The 18,122-nt window shown below is 54.2% G+C and overlaps 1 protein-coding gene across 2 annotated transcripts in view; it reads left to right on the top strand.

The window, feature by feature from the left end:
• The window catches only part of TRAPPC10 (trafficking protein particle complex subunit 10), a 77,869-nt gene extending 61,168 nt beyond the window's left edge, over nt 1-16,701 (top strand). For both annotated transcript variants that reach the window (XM_080812390.1, XM_080812391.1), the window contains 9 exons: nt 723-864; nt 1,889-2,047; nt 2,840-3,069; nt 7,681-7,781; nt 9,313-9,439; nt 10,052-10,222; nt 12,280-12,457; nt 14,780-14,974; nt 15,283-16,701. In XM_080812390.1, the coding sequence (XP_080668516.1) occupies nt 723-864; nt 1,889-2,047; nt 2,840-3,069; nt 7,681-7,781; nt 9,313-9,439; nt 10,052-10,222; nt 12,280-12,457; nt 14,780-14,974; nt 15,283-15,521 (1,542 nt within the window). In that variant the 3' untranslated portion in view covers nt 15,522-16,701. The remainder of the gene's footprint in view (nt 1-722; nt 865-1,888; nt 2,048-2,839; nt 3,070-7,680; nt 7,782-9,312; nt 9,440-10,051; nt 10,223-12,279; nt 12,458-14,779; nt 14,975-15,282) is intronic.
• The last annotated feature ends 1,421 nt before the right edge of the window (nt 16,702-18,122 follow it).

The following is an 18,122-nucleotide window of genomic DNA, read 5'->3' as shown; positions in this document are numbered from 1 at the left end:
CCGTTGGCGCTGTGCCTTACCCTGGCTTTTGCATACATCCTCAAGGACAGATACGCTGAGATTTTACGAAATCCTTGACGCTTATGCGGTGTTACGACACCTCATAAATTTTGAAAGAAATTCTTAACATGGGTAATTATTTTTGCTCTTGCTGGACTTAGAGTTTTTTTCCTCTGTGTTAAAATATATCCTCATTTGTTGAAGTGACCCTTCAGGGGAGGTGGCCCAGTTCTGCGTTCCACCCGGTGGCTTTCCTTTCACGGGCCACATGGATGTCGGAACAGCGGCTCGGGGCCCGCTCTGATACTCGCCTCCCCTCGGCGTGCCCTGTGAGTCCCGCTGACCGGGTCCTGCTGACCGAGAGGGCTCGGCTGTGGTCACGGGCGCAGTAGCCGAGGCTCGGTGCGGGGCTCAGAGCCCGTGCTGAAGGTCCCGTGAGACGCTTTGCAGAAAACAGTGCCACAGATGACGTGTATGAAATTGAAAACACGTTCTTGGAAGCAGAAAGGCAGGTTTAAGCATCCATTACTGAGAAGACCCCCGCTAGAGACTCAGAGGGTGCTGGCAGACAGCCCATGCGCTGAGGTGGGGGCCCAGAGCCGCAGGGTAGGTGGGAGAGGGGGAGAGCAACGGGCGTTTCCCAGAGACGGGGGCACAGCCTCCCCTGGGAAGCCCGTCACAAGGTCGGGGGCTGACTGTCACACCTGCGACTTTGACCCTAGGCCAAGGAGCCCGGAACATACACGCTGCGGCAGCTGTGCGCCTCGGTGGGCCCAGTGTGGTTCGTGCTGCCGCACCTCTACCCGCTGGTGCAGTACGACGTGTACTCGCAGGAGCCGCAGCTGCACGTGGAGCCGCTGGCCGGTGAGTGCGCCGCGGGGGCCCGGCCGGGTGTGCGCCCCCCGCACGGGCGAGCCCCGTCCAGAGCTGCTGTCCTCGGGTCGAGTCCGAAAATTGGGAGAAGTTGGTGTAAGCAGATTCGTGAACCCCACTTGGCACTTGACGTGTCAGACACTAGTGAGTGAGTTTTTCGGTCTCTCTGGCTGAGCCAGATGTATTTATTTGGCTCGTTTCTTCCATTCGGGAAGAAATTCAAGGAAAGCACTTTATTTCTATTTAATCTCTCCATGGTCCCTACCGTTCTGATTTTAGAAGTCTCCCACAGCTACTGGGAAAGGCCCTCAGATGCCGGACAGCCTCTCGGACGGTTCCGTCGGGACCGCTTGTGAGAGGAGCCGGGCACCACTGCTCGAGGGCCTAGGACACCCCGAACCAGACCGGGGACTGGCCGTCCGCGGTTCCTTACTCCCGTTCTCGCTTGTGCCTCCCCATCCCTCTCACCTGTCTGCTCCTCCTCCTGGGTTCTGGTCTCTCGCCTTCTTGCTTCTGCCTGTCCTGGCGCGGGACTCTTGGCAGCTCAGCCCATCTCCGCCCTTTGTTCCCGTCTAGGGGAAGGCAGTAGCCACCCCATCCGCCTGGCGGTTTCTGAACCAAAGGTCTGGAAGGCCTAACCTGAAAAGGCTGGAAATAGTTCGGAATAGCACGGACAGTACATTCGATTCCGTTAGTCCGTTCTTCCGTGTTGTCTGCTTCTCCCTCACTGACTTATCGGCGGGTGAATTCAGAGACATGCCTGCCCCAGGGAGCCCCAACTCTGTCTTCGGTGCTGATAAGACTCGGGGCCTCTCGTTCCCAGCAGGCGCCCCCGCAACGCCGCGTCTGTGCAACCGAGATGAAAAGCGAGGCTGGTGGGGTGGAACTGGGAGTGAACCGTGGACTGTTTACAGGGGACAGGTCTGCTGCGACAAGCAGCAGAGCGCCCTTGTGACCTCGCCCGAGGCCCTCCGCCGACTGATCGTGGTGCTGACTGCTGTCTTCTTCCCTTCAGATAGCCTTTTGGCTGGTATTCCTCAGAAGGTAAAGTTCACTGTCACTACGGGCCATTATACGGTAAAAAACGGGGACAGCCTCCAGCTGAGCAACGCAGAAGCCATGCTCATCCTGTGTCATGCGGAGAACAGAGCAGTGATCTACTCCAACACGAGAGGTGAGGCGGCCGTCACCTGGCAAAGGCGGACTCTCGCCGTTGTCCCCCACCGTGAGGGTGTGAGGTGGCCGTGGTCTCGGGCAGTGTCTGAGGACCGCTTCTCCCTGCACCTCTCTCATGGCTGTGTATTGCCTGTCGCTGGGCTGGGAGCCTGACCCTGGGCGGGCCATCGTATCTGCGATGAAGTGCTGGTGTAGGCCTGGAGGCCAGGCGGGGCTGACCTTACTAAGGGCTTATAATGCAGCATCACGGACTGGTCCCCTGCTCCAGGAGGGTGCCTCGCCAGCCTGCAGTCACCTGCTACCTCCCCAACCCCCTCACCAAAAAGTGGAAGCGAATCAGCCTTTTTAGGTGCTGGCCAGAAGCCCTAGAAGAGTCCCATCTCCCCTGGTCCGCAGGCATGAGGGATGCAGAGGGAAGGGTGCCGCTCCCCTTCTGGGTGGGAGCCGGTGTGCTGGGGGAATCGAATAGGATCACGTCGTGCAGGGAAACACACAGCCCGTGGCGGGCCACACGGAAAGTGTCCTTTTTCTGTCTTTGGACTTAGGACTTAGTGACCATTTCTGGTCTTCAGGCCGCCTGCTTAGGCAGTATCACTGTCTGAGAGGGTTTTGTTCCTCGTTTTCCGGCCTCTGCCCACTCACCTTCATCCTTCTGGATACGCTCTTGCCGGTGCATGGGAGCAGTGGGAATTGGGCAGGAGTGACTCTGCTGGGCCCGTCACTGCCAGAAGGACGAGGAGCAAGGGAGCACAGGGAACATGTTAGAAGTGACTTTTTCTCTCTTTCCTAGAAAAGGCTTCTGATGTATTGCTCCGGGTCCAGTCGTCTGACAAGGTCACGAGCATCAGTCTGCCCGCTGCTCCTGCGTATCACATGATTGAATTTGAACTGGAAGTTCTGTCTTTACCTTCAGCTCCAGTAACTGGAGGAGAGAGCAGCATGCTGGGGACGACAGAGCCCCACAGGAAGCATAAGGACACACACAGAGCTGGCCACTGCATGGCTACCACAGACCACAAAGTAAGGAGGGACCACGAGGGCGCCGCCCGTGCTCGCGGCCTTTGCCTGTCGTGCTTGTTCCGAGAGACAGCACCCAAGAGATGTCTTGTATTCAAGTGGCAGATTTCCCGTTTCTGACTCCATATCCCCTCGTTGGGTTGGGCATTTGTCTCTTTGAATCCCCCTTCTTAGATAAAGGGTACACTTGCAAAGACAAAGACAGGCAGGCTTTAAGTTTTCTACACAACTCAAGAGGGCAGGACAGTTAATTGTCGGAGATAGGACGTTTGCCTAGAATGGGGAAGTCAGTTTGGGTCTGTAGTCCATTTGTCTTGGTACATAGGCTAGTGTGACTTCTGTGTCTGTGTGCTTTGGTTTCTGTCCACTGAAACGTCACATCGAGCTTGGCAAAGAGGAAGCACTGTCATTTTATGCTTTGATGTTGGTGTTTATTGACAGTTATTTGAGAGATCGTGACTTTGGTCCCAGAGCCACAGTCCTTAGCTCAAGGAATGTGTCACTACCATTGTGCTGCTTCAGCTTTGTCCACATCTTGTAACACGAATGTCAGTTCTGAGAGCCTTTTCACCCAAAGGTAGAACTGTACACTCGTGGTCCCACAGAACTGTCCATATTTGCACTTTAAGAAGCTGCTGCCTGTGTGTCTGGCTTCCAGTCATCGTGAATCTAGGGGCTGAGATCCTCCCCTCCAGGACGATGACAAGTCTTGGCACACCCCTCAGTTGCTAGAAGGGATTAAAAATTCAGCACGTCCTGACAGTACAAAGGTTTGGAGCAACAGCCAAGAACTGGGACAGGTGCGAATGTGAGGCTCATCTCCCACACCAGGCTGCTCCTTTCAGACCAGGGGCGGCAGTTGTGCCGTCTGCTGTGTAGACACAGAGAGTCCAGCAGGATGAAGAGGCAGAGGAATATGTTCCAGGAATGGAAGAACGAGTTAAAACCTCAGGGAAAAAAATCTTAATGAAATGGAGATAAGCGGTTACCTGAAAAGGAGTTCAAAGTCATGCTCACGAAGATGCTCACCAAATGGGAGAAAAATGGATGAACACAGAACTTCAACAAGGAGATGGAAGTAGAAGAATGTACCAGATCGAAGTCACAGAGCACAGCTGACTGAAATACAGCGTAGATGAAGCAGAAGAAAGGACCAGACAGCTCAAAGTCAAGGAGTGGAACTCAGAGCAGCAAAAAGAAAAAAGAATGAAAAGAAAAAAACCAAAGATAGCTTAGAGACTAATAGGACAGCATCAGACAGACTAGTGCTTGGATCACTGGGCTTCCCGAAGAAGACGGCAGAGAGAAAAGGTTAGGAATCTCCTCGAAGAAGTAACGGCTGAGAACTTCCCTAATCTGGGGAAGGAAACAGACATCCAGATGCAAGAATCCCAGGGAGTTTCAAGTAAGAGGAACCCAGAGAGACCCACACCAAGACACTTTATGATTACATGTCAAAAATTGAAGACCAGGAGCGAATCTTAAAAGCAGCAACTGAGGGTAGGGTAGGTCGTGGAAGGAGGATTAAAAAAAACAGCAGCAAGAGAAAAACAGCTTATTACGTACAAGGAAACCCCCTAAGTCTGTCAGCGGATTTTTCAGCAGAAACTCTGCAGGCCAGAGAGAGTGGCACGGTGTACTCAGTGCTGAAAGGAAAACCTCTAACCAAGATAACTCCACCCGGCAAAGCGATCATTCGTAAGTGAAGGAGACGTCAAGTGTTTTCTGGAGAAACAAAAGCTCAAAGAGTTCATCACCACTAACACGGCCTTTGAGGAATGTTCTTCTTTAAGCTGAAAAGAAAGGGTGTCACAAGAGCACGTGTGAAAGAATAAATCTTACTGGAAAATTGAATATATAGTAAAAGTAGTAGATTAAGCACTTAAAAAGCTAGGATGGAAGTTAAAAGACATAAGAAGTAAAAATAACTATGATTATAATAACTAAAGAACACAGATAAAAGAATGTACAGTGGGACATCAAAACATCAAATGTGGGGGTGAGGGAGAGTAAAAATGTTGAGCTTTAGAAACTTTTAAGTTATTATCAACTTAAAATAGACTGTTACAAACATAAGTTGTTATACGTAAGCCTCATGGTAGCTAGCCACAAAGCAAAAACCTGGGGCAAACCTACAGAAGATAAAGAAATATAAGCATACCACCTGAGAAAGTCATCAAACCACACGTTAGAAAGCAGAGAAGAAGAAAGGAGCAGAGAGGAGCCACAAAAAATGTCAGAAGGGGCGCCTGGGTGGCTCAGTGGGTTAAGCGTCTGCCTTCGGCTCAGGTCATGATCCCAGGGTCCTGGGATCGAGCCCCACATCAGGCTCCCTGCTCAGCGGGGAGTCTGCTTCTCCCTCTGCCTGCTGCTTCCCTGCTTGTGCTTGCTCTCTGTCAAATAAATAAAATAAAAATTTAAAAATTGTCAGTAAACAATTAACAAAAATGGCAACAAGCACATGCCCTCTCAGTAATTCTTAAATGTAAGTGGACTAAGTTCTGCAATCAGAAGATAAGGAGTAGTTGAACGGATAAAAAAAATCAAGACCCGTCTATATACTGCTTACAAGAGACGCACTTTTTTTTTTTAATTATTTAATTTTTTATTTGACAGAGAGAGAAATCACAAGTAGGCAGAGAGGCAGGCAGATAGGAAGGGAGAAGCAGGCTCCCTGCTGAGCAGAGAGCCCGATGTGGGGCTCGATCCCAGGACCCTGGGATCATGACCCGAGCCGAAGGCAGAGGCTTAACCCACTGAGCCACCTAGGTGCCCCGAGACGCACTTTTGACACAAGGACACACACAGACTAAAGTGAAACCAAAACCTAAAGGAGCCAAAAGAAATGTGGAGCAGCTATACTTCTATCAGATAAGATAGACTTTGAAACAAAGACTGTAACAAGAGGCAAGAGTGTAACATAACGATAGCAAGGTCAATCCCACAAGATAGAACATTTGTAGATATTTATGCAGCCAACCCAGGAACACCTAAATATGTAAAGTAAGTATGAGCAGACCTAAAGGGAGAAATAGCAGTACAGTAAGAGAGGAATTTAATACCCCATTTATATCAAGGCATAGATCATCCAGACAGAAAATCAATAAGGAAACACTGGCCTTAAGTTGACACATTAGAGCAGATGGACTTAACAGATATTTACAGAACATTCATCCAAAGGCAGCAGAAGACATGTTGTTTTCAACTGCGCAGGGAACGTTTCACCAGGATAGATCGTATATTATGCCTCGAAACAAGTCTTAACAAGTTTACAGGGGTTGAAATCACGTGATGCATCTTTTCTGAGCCCAACAATAGGAAACTAGAGATTAATTACATGAAGAAAACTGGAAAATTCACAAATAGGTGGGGATTAAACCACGTGCTACTGAACAACTGGTTGGCCAAAATAAGAAATCAAGAGAAATCACAGCCTACCCTGAGGCAGACGAAAACGCAAGTGTAACATATCAAAATGTATGAGATGCAGCAAAAGCCATTCTAAGAGGGATGTTCGTAGCAATGCAGGCCTACTTGAAGAAAGAGGGAGAGAGTCTCCTTCTAGAGAAGAGAAGGAAGAGAAGAACAAAGTGGATTCAAAGCTACAAGGTAAGACCTGAAACCATAAAGCTCCTCGAAGAAGACTTACATGGTAAGCTCCTTGATACTGATCTTGGCAATGATTTTACGGATCTGACCACAAAAGCAAAAATGAACTATTGAGACTACGTCAACCTAAAAAGCTTTGGCACAGCAGAGGAGACAAAATGAAAAGCCAGCCTACGGAATGGGAGAAGATACTCGCAAATCATATATTTGATGGGGTGTTCATACCCAAAATACAAAATGGACTTTCTAACTCAGTAGCAGAATCCCCCATGGTCTGATTAAAGCGCATGCAGAAGATCTGAGTATTTTCCCGAGACGATGTGCAGATGGACATCACTAAGGTTGGTGGGGATGCAGAGAAAGGGGAACCCTTGTGCCCCGTTGGTGGGAATGCAGACTGGGCAGCCACTCTGGAGGACAGTATGGAAGGGTCCTTGGAACGTTATAGAACTGTCCTAGGACCCAGCAGTGTCACTACTAGGTGTTTGCCCAAAGAAAATGAAAACAGCTGCTTGAAAAGCGATCTGCACGCCGTGTTCGCTGCGGCAGCGTTTCAACAGCTGATGCCTTTGCTTTTCTGTTTCATACCCGTTGTTGTGTGGCGTGACTGGGTAATTCCTTTAATTTTGCAGTAAATCATTGCTCACGTCATTGTGCCCGAATGGCGGAAAGCCCTTTGTCCCCACCTCCCGCAGTGCTGGGGAACACGTCCGGCGTCCAGCCGTCAGTGTGGGAAGTGCGAGGGGGTCCCGGGGCTGTGGGCGCTGAGACCGCGCTGGTGTCTCACGGCCGGCCGCTCCCGTGTTGATTTTTCTTGTCTGTGTACGTAGCTCGATGTTTCTCCTTCGTGCACGTGACTCACGGGGGTTTGATTTCTGAAGAAGAGGTGGCGAGGCCGTCCCCCCATCGAGGACGTCGGCTGCCACTGCCGGCCTGGGTGGACGGTGTTGGGGCGGCCATGGCCGGGCCAGGGGTCTGAAGGTGCGTCCCCGTGTTTCTCCTCAGGTGTCCATCGACTGCCCGTGGTCCATCTACTCCACCGTCATCGCTCTGACCTTCAGCGTGCCCTTCCGGACCACACACTCGCTTCTGTCCGCCGGGACACGGTAAAGGCGGGCTCGGGGCCCCGGTCCTGGGCCGGGCTGTCCTGCGTGCATACCTCGCCGCTCGGAGCGTGGCCTCAGGGACGCTGAGCCGGCTTTCTTCCCCATCCTGACGCTGTGGTCCACTCGTGCGGGTTCTCGGGGATTCCCTGCAGCTCCACAGCAGCCCGTCCACGGTCAGGTGTCCCCAGCGGTCTCAGAAGTGACCGTGCGCCGTCGGTTTGTAGGATGTGGGATCCAAACCAAGTCCCCGTTTGATGATGAGATCCTTTTTCTTTTTTTTTTAAAATTTCATTTATTTATTTGACAGACAGAGATCACAAGTAGGCAGAGAGGCAGGCAGAGAGAGAAGGGAAGCCGGCTCCCTGCTGAGCAGAGAGCCCGATGCGGGGCTCGATCCCAGGACTCCAGGATCATGACCTGAGCCAAAGGCAGAGGCTTTAGCCCACTGAGCCACCCAGGCGCCCTGATGAGATCGTTTTTCATCTGTCCTCCTGTTTCTCAAGCCGGTGGCCCGCTGCTGAGCTCAGTTCAGTCCTCTAGGGAGAAGGCCCATCATTCTGAATTTGGTCGCGTCCTTGGGGGTCCGTGTTTCTTGGTTCCTCTGCTGGCTGCGGGATACGTCTGGGTGGGGTTTTCCAGCCTCGGCACTGCGGACGCTGTGGGTCCGAGAACTCCTCGTTCGTGGGCCTGGGGGGCTGGCCCACACACTGTAGTGTTCAGCAGCACCCCTAGCTCCCCAGTCTTAGTCCAGCGGCGCCTCCCATTCTCCCCACGCCCATCGTGACAACGAAAGATCTACCTCGAGATGCCGCGTGATATCGCCCACGGGGGCAGGACTGCTTCCTGTTGAGAAGCTCTCATGGCTCTCAAAGCCACCTGTGCTGGAATCTGACTCAGCCTTCGTACCAGACGGTTTGGGGGGGAGCCCCGTGCTGCATCCGTCAGCTTCGGGAGGCAGCGTCTGCTTGTCCCACCGCCAGTCATGGTGGGCGCCGACCCCTGGGCTCAGGGCAGTGTGTGGCCTCTCCCTGTAAAACTCCTTTCATTTTCATCTGTTGCTGAAATTTTCAAAAATGGGTCACCGGACTGTCAGAACTGTATTTAGAGCGAACGTTACCCTGGCACGCTCCCGCTACGGGGAGGGAGCACACCCGTCAGTGGCTAGAGACACCGGCACTTCTCAGCAGAAGTTGGGGTGCTTTCAGACTCTTCCTGTGTGACGGGGACGGACGGGAGCCCTGTGCGTGGTCTCTCCGGGAGCAGCGGCCCCTCTGTCCATCCTCATGCACCTCGAGCCAGCCACGATTGTGTGTTAACACTGGGTCAGGAATGGCCCGTCCTTTGACACATTTTTCCTCAGAAGTAGCTTGTCTGGGGAGATGCGGTTTCGGGGGGCGCTTTCCCGTGTGAGACCGACTGGTCTCACGTTGCCGGGTCACTTTTCGGTTCCCCAGAGAGAGTCTTCTTCACCAAATCACATTTAATACAGTTGCTAAGTTTCAAAATCTGCTTTTCTGCTTTCCTGCTTTAGGAAGTACATTCAGGTGTGTGTCCAGAATTTGTCGGAACTTGACTTTCAGCTGTCGGATGGTGACCTTGTGGACCACGGCTGCGGTGCTGACCTGCAGCTCGTGCCTCTGAACGCCAAGTCCCCGCAGGTAACCCTTGTCCAGAGGCGAGCGCAGAGCCCTTCGTGCAATGCGGGGTGCAAGCCTGCATGGGACGCCCGAGTGGCCAGGAGGGTCTGAGGAAAGCGTGGCCTCCCCGGTGAGAAGCCATCAATGCGCACGTCCCCAAGGGCGGGGACACCTAGCTTTGTCGCCGCCCTGTGCGTGTTCGCGTTTCATGTTGGGTGCGGAGCGGCGTGCGGGGTAGATTAGGAGACAGAATGACGCTTGTCCTTGTACAAAAGTCAGACAGTCCTGCCCTGCGCAACGGCCTGTGTAACTGCAGGCCCGTTCTTGAGCTTCTGGTGAGGGTGCGGATGCCGTCCCCCGTACCACCTGCGGCGAGACACCTGTCCGCGCCCTGGGAAGAGACCCTGTGTGTTGGTGTGGCTTTATAAAGGGGTCCTGCTCGTGTTCGGGCTGCCTGGCTGGTGCTGACCGTCCTGTTCCAAATATTCATGTGTCACTTGTGCCCAGGCGCCCCGAAAGGTTAAACCCTTCCAATCAGCCTGGTGCTGTCTTCACAGGGCCAGGCGGGCGGGACCCTGCGGGGCGGCAGGGCGGCTGCGTGTGTGTGCGCCACGCTGGTGACTGTCTCCGCAGGCCATCCACAGCAAGCAGTCCGTGTTCTTCGTGTGGGAGCTGCTGTGGGCGCGGGAACCCCCACCTTCTCTGCGCTGCCGCTTCTCCGTTGGATTCTCCCCAGCTTCTGAAGGACAGCTCTCGATCCCCCTAAAGCCGTACACGTACGAATTTCAAGTGGAAAATTTTTTTGTACGTATCATATTCTTTTCTGGTGGGAGTGTGGGGCGGGAACGTGGAAGGTGGCATCGTACTACTTTTAATCTACAAAAGTCAGAGAAGAATCTTCCAGTATAAGGAAGCAACTGCCCAGGAGGCTAGTTGACCTTTGGAGCAGCTCGGTCGCTGGCTGGCTGTACCGTAGACACAAGGTCCTTCCAAGCGAGGGGTCTGGCCGTCGTGCAGTCTCACCAGTGGTCATGAGATGAGTGTAAAGAGTGAAGATTCGGGTTCTCTGCTCCCTCTTCTCTTGCTCACATTTAGAATGTTCTGGAACTGTTTCTTAGCGTCCGTCCTTCTTGATCCTAGCTGCTAGGATCATGGAGATACTTTCTTTTTCTTTTTTTTTTAAGATTTTATTTGAGAGCGGGAGGGAGAGCAGATGAGAGCACGAGCGGGGTGAGGGGCAGAGAGGGAAGCAGGCTCTGCGCCGAGCAGGGAGCCCGATGTGGGGCCCCATCCCAGGACCCCGAGATCATGACCTGAGCCGAGGGCAGCCGCTTCACTGACTGAGCCCCCCAGGTGTCCTAAGGGGGCTTTCTTTTTAAAAGAAAAACGGAAAGTATTATCAAAATCTACTGCCTCCACATCCTGACGATTGTCCCATAACCCGCGCGTCACATGCGGGCTGGAGTGGCCTTGAGCTGGGTGGGAAAATGCACGTGTGCTTCCATGTCTTTGGCGAGACTTGGATTTTGTGCCGGGTCCGTCAGAACGCAGGGATGCAGGTTGTGGTGTTTCCTCGGCTCTACTCCTGGACCCATCGGACCGCACGAGGATGTGTTCGTGTTCATAGCGCTTGACCCCGGTGGTGTTTTCGGCGCCTCCTTCCGGCCGAGTCGCCGTGTTGACCCTCCTGCTCCGTCTCCCTCCGTTGGCCTCCAGCTTCCGTGTCCTCGCGGCGTGGTCTCTCTCTGTACCACACACACACACCTTTCCGCGTGTGCCCAGCAGAGCCTGTAAAACCCCACGTGTGCCTGAGTCTGCGTGTGAGTCCTCCGGTTTGCTCGCCGCGGTGTTTGGTCACGCGCTTGCGGTCTCTCTGCTCCTCTCCGGGTCACGAGCACGGATTCGGATTTCTGGAGCTGTGCAAACAAGTCAGCGTTTGAAAACTGGTCATCTCCGAGGGCCGGAAACAGAGACACCACTTTTCTCAGGAAAGTGCTACTGAGTCACGTCACTTACCTGCCGCGTGGCTCAGCCCCTTGCGGTGTCTGCCTCCGGACAACAGGTCCACTGGCAGGGTGGTGCGACCGTCCCCACGGTCCTGTTTTAGAGCAGGTGGTCTTTTTTGAGAAGGTGCCGCTCTGTTTTCCAAAGAGACGTCCCTTTACGCCCGCGAGTGACATGCGAGGGCTCCGGCTGCCACAGCCTCACCAGCATTTGTCCCCGGCGTCCTTCTGGGCAGGGCTGGAGGTGGGCAGGCCCGGGTCTTGCTGGTCGCGGGTTAGGGAAGGTGTTGGGCAGGTGTGAGTGGGGGAGGCCGTTGGGTACAGAGGTCACTGTGGAGAAAGGAACATTCAGCCAAAGGTAGTTCTGCGGCTGCGCAGTGGCAAGGAAAGACTTTTCTCTGCTCGTTGTGGTTCTGGTGTCGTGTCTGTGAGGGTAAGTCCTTGTTTTTAGGGACACCCGCTGAGGCACAGAGTGGTGAAGCCACAGGCGCTCGGGAATTTGCCTTCAGGGCCCCGGGCAGAGAAGTCCACATTGATCCACAGAGAGCGCGACTGGAGCAAAATGCTGGTGATCCCGAGTCTGGGCGGTAGGCGTGCGGGGCGGGGGCCGTCCTCGCTGCTGTTGGGCGCGCTCGGGAGAGGTCGGCACGAGCACAGGAGTGAGATGCTTTCGGCAGGGACTTGCCAGGCACGGGTCCCCGCAAGGCGGTTGCTGCGGGGCCACGCCCAGCAGCCCTCCCAGCTGACGCGGCCCCTCCGTCCCCGTCCCTCGTGTCTGTGGGCAGCACCCCCGGGGCTGGAGGAGCGCCTCTGCCTGCCGTGTGGACACTTGTGCCTGTCTTTCCCTTTCTTGTGCAGACATTATATAATGTGAGAGCGGAGATCCTGCCCCCCCCGGGCACGGAACACTGTCGGACGGGCTCGCTCTGCTCGCTGGAGGTGTCCATCACGCGGCTCTTGGACCTCTTGGAGGTGGACAAGGACGAAGCGCTGACAGAGACCGACGAGTACTTTTCGACCAAGCTGATGTACGAAGGTGCGTCTGGAGGCATCTCTTCCCCGGGCTGCTGGGCTGTCCCGGCGTGCGAAGGGTTTGCAGCCTCTTTTCCACAGGGTGCAGTGTTCCTGGTCTGAAGAGAGAATGTTCTAGAATCAGAAAAGCTCACTTGAATGTTTCATTATGTGGCGTAGTGCTAGGCTGGTAGGACATTAGACTTGGTTCCTGGGAGATCCTCAAGTGGTCGTTGGGCCCAGTGTGGAGAACACGGTGGCCCCGGAGCTGGCCTTCCCTCTCTGCCCACGATGCGGGGTCTGCCCAATACCGCGGGGGCAAGGTCCCAACTCTGCCGCCCCGCAGTGCTTGTGTGGTCGGGTCCGGGCCCCTGACCTCTTCCCCTCCGGGCCTCCTCCGCCTGAGACTCCTGAGACTCCTCCCCAATCCCCGCCTGAGACTGCCCCCCCCCCCCCCCGCCGGCCGCCCGCCTCCCGCCCCCCGCCCCTTCCAGACCCACTTCGCCCGCCACTTCCGGGGCCTCGGCTGCTTCGGGAGTGGCTCGCGGTCTGGGGGGCTGTCAGGACTGTGTGTGCTCTAAGAAATGGTTGAGGAGCCAAAAATTTCTTTCTTTAGTTACTTAAAAATCACAGTAAACGCATTCCGTAACTTCATGTTTGGAAAAGAACTGTTTTCCACAACAAAACAAGACCAAAGATAGAAGAATGACGTTAACTTGCATTCTTTCGGCTCTCCCTAATGTCCGGCTTCACGGGAGGGAGCTGGCTTGTCCTCCGTGCTGGCGCCCGGAACCCTGGCGGAAGGACGAGAGGACGCTCTAGGGCCGCTTAGATCCATACCTGGTCAAGGGGCTTTAATAGCTGAGGCTGTTGGCTTTTCACCGAAACTGGGCCAGTGGTACTTTTTTCCAGGCCAGTGACCGCGTGGCCTCTGAGAGCCACGCATGAACTTGTCGTGCTCCATTTCCTCCCACGCTCAAATCTGGCTAGTAGTTTGAGAGGCCCCTTTACCCAGGCGTCATTTCGTGGCATGCCTTGGCCACGTGGGAAACGTGGCTCCTGAGGGGTGCGGATCGCGCACGCTGGGCGCCTTTCACTGGGCAGTCTCGCAGGCCGGCATCCGTTTCCGGCCCACACTGCTGGGACACTGCTGGGCTCGCCGCGGCAAAGGCAGGTTTTCTGAGATTCCAGCCCTCGATCGGTTTCAGATGGTCTCACCGGCAACTTCTTCAAAGCAACAGGCTCACGGCCTTCATTTTCGAGACGAAATCGGCCCAGTACCCCAGACGGAAGAGCACAGCGGGGGCAGTCCCCAGGAGCTCGGGGGCCAGGGGCCCTCTTATGGAGTGCATGGGGGCTCTCTTATGGGGTGCAGCTTCTCGGGAGTTTGTAATCATTCAGAGTTATAGTTGAAAAGATCTTTCCTTAAGGATTGGATTTAATAAAATTCATTCTGACGACTTCACAAAGGACTTCCTTAGGTAAAACTGGCCATTTCTATCCTCAGGTGCATGGTGGTGAGGAAGCCACTGGCACGCCTCTCCGTGCACGGGGGGCCTTGGTTCATGCTTGGGCCTCCAGTCCTGGGCGCCGGGGCATGTGGCAGCCCGGGGAGAAAGGCAGCAGTGGGACCTCCAGATGCCCCGGGGACCACCCTCTGAGAACTGCTCCGGTCTCCCTCCCGGATGCCACTTGTCCCTAGCAGATCTCCTGTCCCATCCCCCTTTGTGGGAAGCCGGCCCTCTGCGACCCCTTCTTTGCTCCTCAGGGAGCTCCTGGGCCCTGCTCAGTGTCCCCTTGACAGAGCTGCCGTCCCCTCGGCTTGTCAAGGACAAGCTCCCGGCCCGCCGGCTTCTGAGTGATGGGTGCGTTACGTATTCTGGTTACACTGAACGACGTCGCGGCTGTTTTAATCACTGCTGCTAATGCCTGCCGTGTGTTAACGATGTCTGCCGCGCTGGGAAAAGGCCTTTCCATGCCATCGAGAGGCTCGTCTGAGCGGCAGAGTTGGGGTGGGGTCCCCTGGTCTGACGCCACCACTTACTAGATGGACCGCCACCCTGTCCCGTCCCCGTTCCAAATTCCACAGCCAGAGCCCCCCTACGCTAGAAGCCTGACGTACAAAGTTTTTGAGTAAAACCGAATCCCTGTTCAGTTAGGAACTCGAGAAGAAGGTGATTTTCCCTGTGGCTCTCACATGTATCTTGTCGCCGAGCCACGCTTCCCTGTTGAGGTGCGGTCAGAGGACAGGGAGGTCTAGAACGTGTCTGGTGTGCGTTTACGCTCTGGAGTGGGGGCTGTGCACGGCCCTTGCTGGGGCCCGACCAGTGCTCTCCCTCTGTTTCAGTGGTCGACAACAGTAGCAACTGGGCGGTCTGCGGGAAGAGCTCTGGTGTCATCTCCATGCCCGTGGCCGCCCAGGCCACGCACCGCGTCCACATGGAGGTGATGCCCCTCTTCGCGGGCTACCTCCCCCTCCCCGACGTCAGGCTGTTTAAATACCTCCCCCACCACTCGGCGCACTCCTCGCAACTGGACGCTGGTAAGGACCCTGGAAGGGGAAAGGCACTGTCGGAGGGAGGGAGAGCTCCGTGCGGGCACTGGGACGCTCGCCTCGAGGGGACCAGGCTTGCTGATGGGCAGCGGCTGGTGGCGGGGGGGAGGGGTGCAGGTTGTGGGCATCTGCTCAGAAGCCGCCGCGGGTCCTCAGATGGCCCGTGGGCTCCCTTCTCTTTCAAGGGGCCGCCTGGCTTGCTGGCGCACTGAAGGCCGCTGGGGTGGCTTGCTGCTCCCCGGGGTGGCTGGGGGCCGGGTCGCTGGCCAGAGTGTCACCGGCGGTGCATTTTGCAGATAGCTGGATAGAGAGCGACAGCCTGTCGCTGGACAAGCACCTGGACGACCAGCCGGACAGCGGCAGCGTCAGGAGCCGGGGCAGCGCGCACTCCGTCTCCAGCGGCGAGCACAAAGGCCTGCCCATGCCCCGGCTGCAGGCGCTGCCGCCCGGCCAGGTCTTCAACTCGAGCACGGGCACGCAGATCCTGGTCATCCCCAGCAAAGACGACCACGTCCTCGAAGTCAGCGTCACATGACCGCGCCTCGGGTCCGCACACGCCCCCGGCCGGGTGCGGGCGCACGGGAAGGGATCCTGGCTCCATCGCTCCCTCCATCGTGACATTCTAGCGCTACCTGGACTCGCGGTGCTTCTGCCTGGCCACGGAAGCATCGGAGGATTGTCGGCGTGCGGCCGGTCGGCTGAGCTACAGCGTCATTTTTGTGTTGTCCGTGCTGGAAGAGGACTCGTTGCTCTCTCCTCCCCATCCCTGGGTCCCTGTGTTGGCGTCCTGCGGTGTCTGCCCAGAGCCCCGCCCCCTCCTGTCGCCCCCTCCCTGCGCCCTCACCTGGCCGCCTCCCCGCCTCCTGGTTCCTCATGGAGTCCGTGTGCCTTCCAGGGAGACACACGGCAGGCCCCGCCGTCTTAGTCGTCACACGTGTGTGCCTTCCTGGTCACACGGCTGCCCTCTGGATTCCGGCCCGGGTGGATTTGTGAGTCTCCTGGGGGGTGAAACACCATCTTTTACCCGAGATACGTAGTGCTTTTCTAGAATTACACTCTGTTAGGGCAGGTCAGTGAGGCTGAGGGCTGGGTGGGGAGGGAACGGAAGGAGCCCCCTTCTGTGCCTTGGGGTGGCCCACTGGGTGGACCTGGAGCCTCCATTAGCTGGAGCCATCTTAAAGGTACTCGGGGAAGATGAGACCAGGGCCTAAGGGACAACTTGGCATTGAACTAGTTTAGGAACAAACGTTTCTGGAACCCCTGTTCCCCATGATGTTGACTGAATGTCAATATGCACTTGAAATTAAATATGTATTTATTTTAATTACCATTATATATGTGGGGGGTGATATGTTGTTTTCTTCTCACCTTTAAAGTCTTGACATGTCATCGTCACTGTATAATCAATATGTTTCTTCTGCACCTTAAGTCCTAGAGGTTAAGAGGCTCCATTTCAGGGGGGGCTGGGGGGGCGGCCCTCTCAGTGTGCTTCTAGCTTGGTTGTGGGAAGGACGAAAAGTCTTGGAATATTCTCTGCCGGTCCACTAAAATCGCAGTCACGCCATACCAATGGATTAATTTGCTTTCGGTTGTAAATTTAATTGTACATATGGTTGATTTATTATTTTTAAAAGTACAGACTAACGGATGTAATGTTTATGTATAAGTTGCACCAAAAATCAAGGAGAAAATAAATGTGTGTTTGTTTTTACTGGTGTGAGAGTCACAGCTTGTAAATAAGCGTTGGGTGTATGGAACCCTTTCCAGCGCTCCAGAGCAATGTATTTTTGTACATAAGAAATAGAGAACTCTTACTTCCCTGGGAAAGTGCGCTCGGAATCGAGCGGAGCAGAGCGTAGCGTAGTCAGGTCCAGCCGAGGTCGGGGCAACCTCAAGCGTGTGAGCCGCAGAGGAAAGGGACCTTCGCAGCCGCCGCTGCCGCCGGGCCTGCCGGTGGCCCGTGGGAGAGGCTGGTGTGGCGGTGTGGCGGCGCGGCGGGGAGCGGGGGCCACGGGGCGGCTCGGGGTACACAGAGCGGCTGTGTCCACCCTTCTGTGTGCTGTCTTTTCACTCCCTCAACAAATGAGGTGGTGTGAGTCCCCTCACCCCGCCCCATGTCTTTTTCATTTACAGAAATTGGAAACGTGTAAAGAAGACGAAAATTGGTGTGTTTAATTAAACTGTTCAGAAAACTGTCTTCCTTAGGTGCACTTTAAAACTAATCGACTTGGTCAACTAGTTAGGCAAATTAGAACTTCAGAATCTAATGATAGATAGGTTAGGGTTTCTCAAATAAACTTGTTTTGTTGTAAAAATTGACGAGACCTGCCAAGCCCTTTGAGTAAAGAGAACTTTGAGATTTGATTCTTTCAGAAAAGGCTCACACTGAGTATCATGCGGCTTTCCCTCTCCCTCTGGTGGGGTGGTGGTGATTCGATGGTTACCTTGTTTCTGTTTGATTTTTTTGTGTCTGGGTTCTAATCCCGGATGAAATCCTCTAGTTACATAACATACTCTGAAAAAATGGAGAAATCCAACGTGTTCTTGGTGGTTTTTTACTGTTTTCAATTTGTTTAAATTCAAATTTATGGTTGGTTTGCCCCACCCCCCAATTACCCATAAGATTTTTTGGGCGAGTGCCTCTATTTTTGTTCTGTTTTGTTCTACAGAAACGAAACATGTTACCTAAAACTTCATCTTTTTTTTTTTTAAGCAGTACTTGGGTTTCTGTTGTGTCTCAAATAAAAAAAGGCTTATGTGTTTGAGAGGAGCTGGTTTTGTTAATAAAGATGTAGCAGCTGTTAAATAATTGTGAAGCCGGATATCGAATGAGCATCTAAAAAGCAGAATATGCAGCCGTTTTACACATACTGTGCAACATGTAAATACTAGCAAATGGAAAGGGATATAAGTTATAATTTTGGTGAATTTCATGGGATTTCCTGTGATTGGAAAAATTATAACTTCTGGTTCTAATGTGGAAATTGTTGTATTTAATCTGAAAATGACTTCTACCTCCAGTCCATTGTCAGCGCAGTCGGTCGCGGGTTGGATTCTACCCTAGTAGGTCCGGGTTGATGTCCGAGGCCAGCAGAGACAACACACACAGGCTTCTGTTCCGTCTTTCTTGAGTGAT

The sequence above is a fragment of the Martes martes genome, assembly GCF_963455335.1.
Source record: "Martes martes genome assembly, chromosome: 1".
In the NCBI taxonomy this organism is placed as follows: domain Eukaryota; kingdom Metazoa; phylum Chordata; class Mammalia; order Carnivora; family Mustelidae; genus Martes; species Martes martes.
Note: the sequence above shows the minus strand (reverse complement) of the source record. Positions and strands in the feature narration are given on the sequence as shown.